Source organism: Leptonotus elevatus, chromosome 9 (assembly GCF_054856555.1).
Source record: "Leptonotus elevatus isolate MCC_2025b chromosome 9, RoL_Lele_1.0, whole genome shotgun sequence".
Classification (NCBI taxonomy): domain Eukaryota; kingdom Metazoa; phylum Chordata; class Actinopteri; order Syngnathiformes; family Syngnathidae; genus Leptonotus; species Leptonotus elevatus.
In genome coordinates, this window is record NC_141247.1 from 15,717,908 (window position 1) to 15,727,209 (window position 9,302).

Genomic DNA, 9,302 nt, shown 5'->3' on the forward strand with positions numbered 1-9,302 from the left:
TCATATGTAATCTTTCCAAAGAGAAACTTGTGTGTAAACGGGGCTGTTTCAAGCCTGCCATTTGTGGATTTCTCCACTAGATGTCACTTACACATAACCAATAACAGCGCTGCAAGATACAATATTGCTAGGTTTTAGTGAGAATGCAGTAGTTTATACAAAACAATACATAGTATAACATTCAAGTATTCTGAATAGATTTGAATTACAGCACCTGTAAATTAATTTAGTCGTGTTTTATTATTATTATTATCATTATTATTATTCCCTGATCCCTCCACCTATCAGAGCATAATGCCATCAATTTACTGCTTTGGTTGTTTGTTTCTCATGGGCTTACTGCATGAGAGTGTGTGCTGTAGTTCGCATTGTGCTGTTTTAGTTCGCATATCGGCATTCGCTTGAAATACTAACCTATCTACAAGGTCACTTTGTAAAACGTATTGCGTAATAATAATATAATTGCTGTGTTCAAAAGTGCGTTTCCAGCAGGTTGATTTAATTTTTTTCCTTGTGCGTGGGTTAGTTGTATATGTTTGTTTATTTTTTTTCCCAGTCGTTGTCTATGGAGGCCGTAAAGTACAGCATTTACGACAGTTGTGCGACGTAATCAACAAGCCCTGAAATGACCGATCGGTTGGAATAATTTTTAAAAATATATATGAATTGATTGTCTCTTTTACAATGCGTGTAACATCAAACGCGAACGCATGCATCTTAACTGTTATCGATAGGTCTAAATTGAAACAGAAATGACATTAGCCAGCTAAAATAATCCAAAACACTAGCTTGGTAATGCTAACGTTAGCCTTATAGTTTGCCTGTGGTAGATTGTCCTTAACCTGGGAAATGTTATTTGCGCCCGCTACGAATTGTATGACACAATAATTCTATATGACAGAGTTGGGCAACAACGAGAGCTGCGTTTGGAGCTAATTTGTAGCCTTCGAGACAGTTAACTGCACATCACAAATGTCAGCGCAAAAAGACTGCGAGTTTTTGGTCAAAAGAGCTCGGGAGCTTGTTCCCGATGACCCTTGTGCGGCTAAAGCCTGGCTCATAACTGCCAGAACGCTTTACCCTGCCGACTTCAACATACAGGTAATGTCTAGCACATCTGTTGCTTTTTATAATAGTATAGTAATGGCATGCTTATAGTTTGTTTCTTTTCATTAGGTATACTTGCATTGGTATTCTGCCTATAACAATATAACAATGCTTTTTTTTTCAGTTTACTTCACCTCCAGTCCTTTTTAATGAAGTGTACCCGATTCACTAACCTAATTTTCCTCCACAGTATGAAATGTACATCATTGAACGCAATGCAGAAAGGACATCTTGTGCAGGGAGATTGCTGTATGACATGTGAGTTTTAGTGTACATGCTCAGTGGTTCGTGTCTTAGGCCGCAGCACTTATTAAAAATATTTTTTAGGTTTTTAAATTTTCCAGATCAACCCATTGTGTGGCGTGAGATCAGTGTCATCACAGCAGCTTTGCGCAGTGATGCTCAGGACAAACATTCGCAGTTCCTTCGAGGTGAGAGAAGTGTGTGTTTGTTTGCATGCTATAATACTCTCCTTGACTATTTAAAGCATATTTTGAGGGTGTATGTGTTTGTCTCCACCAGGGCTTTTTGAAACACTGCCTGGTCGTATACAGTGTGAGATGTTGCTGAAGGCAACGGAGCAGTGTTTTAACACTTTGGAGAAGGCAGAGATGTTGTTGCTCCTACTGAAACGCTTTCCAGAGTCTGTGGTCCAACACGGGGTATGAGATTCATGAGGGTCATCGATTTGACAATGAATTCAAATTGAATCATGCTCTCCTTGTGTATATAGGTGAGTCTAGGTGAAACGCTGTTGGAGGCAGAGACATCTGAGAAAGTGGAATCTCCCATCAACTGTTTCAGGAAACTTTTTGGTTAGCGAACCCTTAAATTAGTACTTGATGTTTTTCTTGTGTTAAAAAACACATGCAAAGTGCAGTGCATTTAAGTTTAGAGGTTCCACTGTCATTTGCGTTACAGTGTGTGACGTCCTTCCTTTGGTTATAAACAACATGGACATGCGTCTGCCAGCCAGCTTGATGCAAAAATACATCCTGAAAGCTGCCGAATTCTACATCGGTTATGTCACCCGAGGACCGTCACCCGACGGACAGATAATTGGTGAAGCAGATCAGTGTGTTCGTGACTGCTGCTGTGGTTTCATTTATTGTGACATTATTAATATTCAGCTTTGTCTTTTTTATGCTTTCGATCAGCGTCTCAAGACGGCGGTCCCCTAAAGTCTCCCAGTGTCTCCCGTAGCTCGCAGCGGTACGTCATTGACGGCTTGTCGGAAAAGTCTTCAGTGGTCGCCGAACCTTGGGAGAGGCTGTTGGACATCCTTGCAGTCGTCGGCGCTCGATGCGAGTGGCAGGGAGACAAAGGACAGAGGTAGGCAGTCTGTTGATGTCTCCGTTTACCGGTAAAAATAATTATATATCACGTCAGTGTTAATAATACATGTGGTTCTTCAAATGGTAGTGTGGGAGGTACTCTAATTTTGTCCAGCCAATCATAAAGTTGTGGTCTATTTGAATATTTTGAAGGTCTCGCTTACCTAGCCTGGAAATCAACCGCCCTATCAGTCGCATTTCTGAGGCGGGGCAAACCTGAGCTAAGAGACAGTGGAATGAACCAATGAGCGAAGAGCGGAGTGACGTCAGAAAAGCGACTCGTTGAAGTCTTTCTTTTTTTTTCTTCTTCTTCTACGGAGTAAAAATGCAACATGGCTACTAGCCGAAGAGAGACGTCACGCAAATAAACAAATTTGATTGGCCGGCCTGTTTTCGGCCGGTGCCGAATCGCTGGCTATGGATGCCTGTCTAGACTCAAGAAAGTGGGTGTGGCTTGCCAGGCTATCACTTACCATCAGTTTGCTGCTAAGTGAACAAATGGCAATGATTGAGTGTTTAAAGTTAGTTATCCTATAATGTAGATGCAACAAATAAAAGATGGATGCATTTTTATCATTTTGAGTTGAATACACGTTTTTTGCTTTACCGACGCTAAGTATGCTGTTATTAAAATACAGTGCTCAACCCAAGACACACTTAGGACCGCCCCCCTCATTTGAATAACATTTCATGACGCAATTCATGCTCACTTTGAAATAAATAAATGAGAGCAGAGCATTTTTAATGATTGATTGAGATTTAATCCTATTTTTATATTTATTTATATATTTATTTTTAAATCTTTTTTTTGTCTTCATTTTTACTTAGTTTTTATTTCCATTTATATAATTTTTTTGTATTACATTTTTTAAATTATGTTCTTTTTTTTGAATATCAGTTTGTTTGTTTTTTGCAAGTTTGATCCTCTATAAACGATGTCCTGTGATTGTTGTGAGGTTACTAAAGTTGCATTTGTATGCCTTTATTTTGTAGGAGCTACATTGACTTACTCCAAAGAGTGAAGGAGCTGTGTCGCTACTTACCGAGCCTGGAGGGAGACACCAGAGCCCGCTGCTGCAGTCAGGTGGTTATCTGCACCGCCCTCGTCCTCTTTCGCAACGCCTTCCTCTACGTCTCAACTGTGCAGCCAGCGCTGTTCCAAGGTCGGTCTTCATCGCTACACACGCGCACACGTTGACTCACTACGCTTAACTCAATGAAACCTGTTGGTTATATTTATCAGGCGTGAATGCTCTGAATTTGGGCCCGTGGATTCTCGTGGAGGATTTTAGCTCAGTGTACAATGATGTGGACATGGAGAGAGGAGCAGTCAAACACGCACACAAGAAGCGAAAAATGGCAGATGGCAGAGAGAAGGCCATTGTGAGCATAACGCAAACATACACCACTGCTATTCCATAACGGGGTTGTTATTTTTGCAGTGTCCCATGTTTTCCTGCGTGTGTGTTATTCCAGAGCTCAGATGATGAGGAAGGCTTGGGAAAGGTGCGTGGCCGAAACATCTTGGTGAACAAGACTGAGATGCCCAACTGGTCAGAGACTCTGGAGGGCTTTTATACGGCGAGGGAAAGCTGGGACCTTCTTCACTCTCATGACAGCCTTGAAACTGGTAATCATCTCCTCTTCATGCGCCATGATTCAATAAAAGTATTGCTTTCTAACCAGGTGTATGGTAAAATGCCATGTAAATATAGACAAAATATGCGCTTACGTGCAAAATATATGTTTTACATTACATTACATTTGTCATTCAAGGACTGCACACAACTGCTGAACAGCAAACCAATATTATGTGCAAGAATGCATTTTGTGCATTTTTTTCACAAAAATCATCACACTCAAAATTTTAACATTGTTGAGGTACTATGTTTATCCTGCATATAATTCCAAATCTGTAAAAAAATTAGACCTAATGCTGTATAGTGCACTATAGGGCGGGATAAGACCCAATATGATCACAACTAAGCTATTTCTGCCATCTAGTGGTGAATGGTGATATTACAGTTTTAAACTATAGTCAATACATATTCGCAGTTTGGCAGCCGTGAATTCACATATTTGCAGGGGGTTAAATTTCACTTTTTTTGGTGTTATTGTTCTTTTTGCAATATATATATATATTTTAATATTTGGGAGGGAATCCTGGAACCCATTTACCACACCGTTTTTCATGAAAAAACATCAAATGGAATTTTTTTCATTGTTTTTGGATCAATTTTGTAGGTTGGAAAATAAATAAATTAATTAATAAACTGATATTTTATTATTAGTATTATTATTTCTTTATGTATTTCATTTTTGAAAATTAGTTAAGGGGCCACTTAGAGTGTGGTCATGCTGCCACCAGTCACCCATCCCTGACTAGAGTAGTGCTTTGCCGCCGTCTCGTGGCAGTTGTAAACCTTTGGGGCGGGGCGGGGCGGGGCGGGCGTCACTCACTTTGATTTTTGAACGATTATGCCCCCATGTTTTTTGGGTTAATTTATTCTTTTTACAGAGTTCAAGAAGATTTGTGCCTCTTGGAAGACAGACAGCTGGCTGTGGTTCCGAATTTTTCTCACTGACATGATCATATACCAGGCAAGAAGCAATTCAACAAATAATGATTACTCTTAACAACATCCTTCCATCTGTCTATCATCTTGCGCGATAAATGAGTGTTCATCCTGTATCTTCCAGGGTCAATACCGCAAGGCCCTGTCCAGCCTGCACCAGATGGCCGCCGTGCAGCAGCCACAGTCAGGCCAGCAGAGTCCCTCGGGTCAGACCAGTCTGGAGCACCACAGGGCCCTCATACAGCAGGCCTCCTGCCACTACGCACTAGGAGAATACCGGGTAGGCACAAGCATGCAATTTTTTTTTTGTACAATATGAGTTGTTCCTTCTGCCCCAAGGTGGATATAATCTTTTTTTCATTTTTTTTTCAGTTGGCCTGTGAGAAGCTTCTTGATGTTGTCAGTGGACTGGTACCGCCAAACCATGAACCAGCAAAGCCCTCTGAAGATCAGACAAGAGTCAAGACCAAACTGAAGAAATGTAAGCTATTGATTTTTTTTTTGATGGTTTTAGTAGGTGATTTGACCAACAACAAAATCTTATGAATGCTAATTTTTTTGAAATTAGGTCATGATGTAAGATTGCTCCCATGCACCAGCAATGCTATATTACCTTTCTGCCTCCAGCTCATGTTGGCCTGCTTCAAGGTACAGTATGTCCACATTGTACAGTTGCAGACATTCGCGCACTAAAACAACCGCTTGATTCGCCATTTCCTTCTTTGGGCCACCCAGCCGCGAGCCTTTACAGACAACCGAGATGACCTGTCGCTGGGTCATGTGGTGGTCCTCCTTCAGTACGACTGGCCACAAGGCGAGATGCTGTTTCTAAAAGCCGTGGATAAGATTTGTCAGCAAGGCGGGTTACAGTATGAGAATTTCTTCAACTATGTCACCAGTATCCTGCCGTGGTTCTCGTCAAGCCGTACATACTGTCGTTTATTTCCCATGCAAACGTGGTATGTTCTCGATCAATTTTTATGTTGTGTTAATAGCCTGTCTGACAGGTAAATAGATGATTGATCCTTTAGCTGAAAATTTAGCTTTTTGTGTTTTTGATCATATGGAAGTGTGGAACTGCCACTGTGGAGTGAACATTAAAATAATTAATTAATTAACTCATTCACTGCCATAAATTCATTAAAAAAAAAAGATAAAAATTTTGGGACAAGAGGCGATAATTAAAAAAAAATTGTAATTAATCACATAACTTCACTAGTTAACTTGCGATTAATCAAAAATTTTATGTACAAAACTAAATGTACAATAAAAAAAAATCTCGATTTTCAACAAAAGTGGAAAAAATGTTAAACTAATAGAAATAGTTCAAATGAATTTTTGACGTTTTTAGCCGTCAATGGCAGTGAATGAGTTAATTAATGCATTAATTAATTAATTAACCATATTTATATACATTCGAGCATGTTTGCAAAAACTTACATTTGAACATACTCATAAATACGTTTGAACATACTTGTAGGTAGTGATGGGAAAGCGTCATGAAGCACTTGCAACAATTTTTTTATTTTTTTACTCCTCGAGATGGTGCTCTTTGTTTAAAGACTAGTGCAATGGAAATTCATTACATTTCCACCTAGAGGAGTCAAAAAATATCTCAAGTGCTTCATGAAGCTTCATTTGTCCATCACTACTTGTAGGCTAAATGCTAAAAACGTAGCACTTTCTCCCATAATGCCACGGGGTATTGACTTGCGCAAGTCCAATTATTATTTTTATTATTTTAAGCATTTGGCCTCCATTTTACCAATAGATTTGAAAATTAACAAACATTGTTTATTGGTAATTTTAGTGATTTATTATTTTTATTAATTCAAGTTTTTAGCATTTACCCAAAATGTATATTTGAACGTATTTTCCTGTCAAAAATAATTACTCCACGTTGGTTCCACGCTTCCGTAAGTTCCCTGTTGAATAAACACAAACATCAAACAAGGTGACAGACAGAAAGAAAGACATTTAACGCTTTAAAAAATGTATATATTATTGCTGTCTCATGGCAAAAAATGTGTCCAATTTGACCCAAACAGTATATAAATCCTGGTACACAAAGGCGGGACAAGCGCCTTGGACCAATATATATATATATATATATTTAAAAAAAAATCAAAACAGTACCATGTGGACGTTACTTTCCTTGAACTCACATCCTTTGTCAGACATCGACATGCTGGAGGAGTTTGCATACCTGCGTACCCCCGAGGGAGGGAGGATCCAGCTGGAGCTGCTGCCCAATCAGGGAATACTGATTAAGTAAGCTCCTCCCATCCTATCAGTCGGCATCCGGTCCGGCGTACCCCAGGTTTCGTTGTGTTGTTTAGAGAGAAGGTCAACTTGATAATCAGCCTTTTCGAGTACCTTAGCTGAAAATAAGCTGTCATAGGAGCGGGCTTAAAAATAAAAAAGAAGAAGAAGGGTTTTACAGTATCTTGAAAAACAAAGTACACCCGTTACGTTTTTGTAGGTATTTAATTATATGTTCTCATGTGGTAGCACTGGCAACAAAAGTGAGTACACCCCTTAGGGAAATTGTCCATATTGGGCCTATTTTCTTCTCTGGTGTCCCAAGATATAATGAAATATTTGCAAAAATGTCAAGGTTGTACTTTGGCCAGATACTGTATGTAAAAAAAATCTTATCAATTTCAACTTTCAAAATTGCAGACTTTAGCACACTTAAATGCAGCCGCACTGACCGAGTGTTTGAATGTTGCTGTCCCTCAGGAACCCTAGGCCCACCCTGGGGTTGGAGCTAAACACCCTTCTGCTCCAAGGGGTGCAGACGATGGACAGGTACCCCCGGGCCCCTCCTACCACAGTGCCCATCCCTCCCCACCCCCCTACCAGCACCAGTCACCATTCATTCCCAACTCCAAGGCCTGTCATCCCCCCCCCCCCACCCCAGATTTTTATTTGGGCCAATCATTTCGAACAAGTCGTCGTCGCCGTTTGGTTGATTTGAGCCATCGCTCGTCTTTTTGTGGTCATCACCGTTGTTAGTTGAGATGATGTCGTTCTGGTTGTACAGTTAGTTTTCTTTTGGCCTTTTCACAGCACTTGGTCTCATTTCATTTGTGCTTATGTTTCATGTGTGCTGCCGATTGATGTCTTGTAAGCATTCAAACGTTGGTTTCTAAACGCAATGATGTTTTTTTTTGTTTATCTTTGTTCTCACGTGTAGACACCACACAGTGACGAGAGGGATCACCAAAGGAGTGAAGGAGGATTTCCGTCTGGCCATGGAGAGGCAAGTGTCGCGTTGCGGGGAGAATCTGCTCAGCGTGCTGCACCGTTTCTGTATCAACGAGAAAATCATCATCGTCCAGTCTCTCCCTTGACATTGACACTTATAAACATTCGCAAAAAGGAGGTTGGACTGATTTTTATTTTATTTTTTACAATGAAACAATGAAACGTGGAAACAGCACTTCGTAGTTACCACACTGGTAGTTTTATGTTAATAACCCATGAGTGTTTATTTCAACATGTCTTATTTTCATCATGATGTGATATTTTGTCAGAATAAAAACAAAAAAAAATATTTTTGTTTATCTTTTTGACAAAACATGAAATAATTAAATATTTACCGTCAATATTCGTTACTGATTCTTGATCACTACCACATTTTGGCACAAGATGGCAGCAGCTAGTGAGTCAAATGAGAGTGGTAAAAAGGTTGGGAACAACTGAAGCGCTTAAAGTTATGCATTTTCTGAACTGCTTGTCCGCAGGGGAGCTGGAGCTTATCCCAAACACTTGTAAATATCTTCCTGGCATTGCCAATCAAAGTGGGCCACATAAATACATAGTTTTGGAACTCCTTAGATTGTGCAGGGTGTTGTTGTTTTTTTTAAGTGTATTTTAGATTTGCTTTAAATTCTAAATAAAGCAGTCAACAACCCTGGTGTATTACCTTGAATTAGATTTTTTTTTATGCTTTTTGTTGACTTTACAAATGCTATTTTGGGATTTGGCAAACAAACTGATGTGTTAACGTGATGGCTATTTGTAAAATGAACAAAAAAATCTGATTATAAGTTTTAATTATATGGAAGCGTATTGCATTCACCTGGGGAAAAAAAAGTCCTGTTATTCTGACTAATTTTTTGGGGGAGCTTTGTTTTTTTTAGTATTTTTTTCTGTTTTAATGAATATTTTTCCCCTGTTAAAAAAACAATCTATTTTCCTCTGTTTTTCTGAATATTTTTTTTCAGTTTTTCTGAGTAAGTTTTCCCTGTTTTATAAAATAAATTTTCAGTTTTTCTAA

At 39.3% G+C, this 9,302-nt stretch overlaps 1 protein-coding gene across 2 annotated transcripts; it reads left to right on the plus strand.

The window, feature by feature from the left end:
* The first annotated feature begins 570 nt into the window (after positions 1–570).
* Positions 571–8,936, plus strand: ints10 (integrator complex subunit 10). Of its 2 annotated transcripts, XM_086085753.1 has the most exons (18): positions 571–1,101; positions 1,298–1,365; positions 1,435–1,538; positions 1,630–1,769; positions 1,841–1,922; positions 2,029–2,169; positions 2,265–2,439; positions 3,435–3,604; positions 3,685–3,824; positions 3,918–4,071; positions 4,960–5,042; positions 5,142–5,297; positions 5,390–5,498; positions 5,586–5,665; positions 5,753–5,915; positions 7,195–7,288; positions 7,760–7,828; positions 8,217–8,936. In XM_086085753.1, the coding sequence occupies exons 1-18, from the start codon at positions 973–975 to the stop codon at positions 8,371–8,373; spliced, it is 2,214 nt and encodes a 737-aa protein (XP_085941879.1). In that variant the 5' UTR covers positions 571–972; the 3' UTR covers positions 8,374–8,936. The 2 variants fall into 2 exon arrangements, with proteins under 2 accessions (XP_085941879.1, XP_085941880.1); XM_086085754.1 differs by lacking the exon at positions 7,760–7,828.
* The last annotated feature ends 366 nt before the right edge of the window (positions 8,937–9,302 follow it).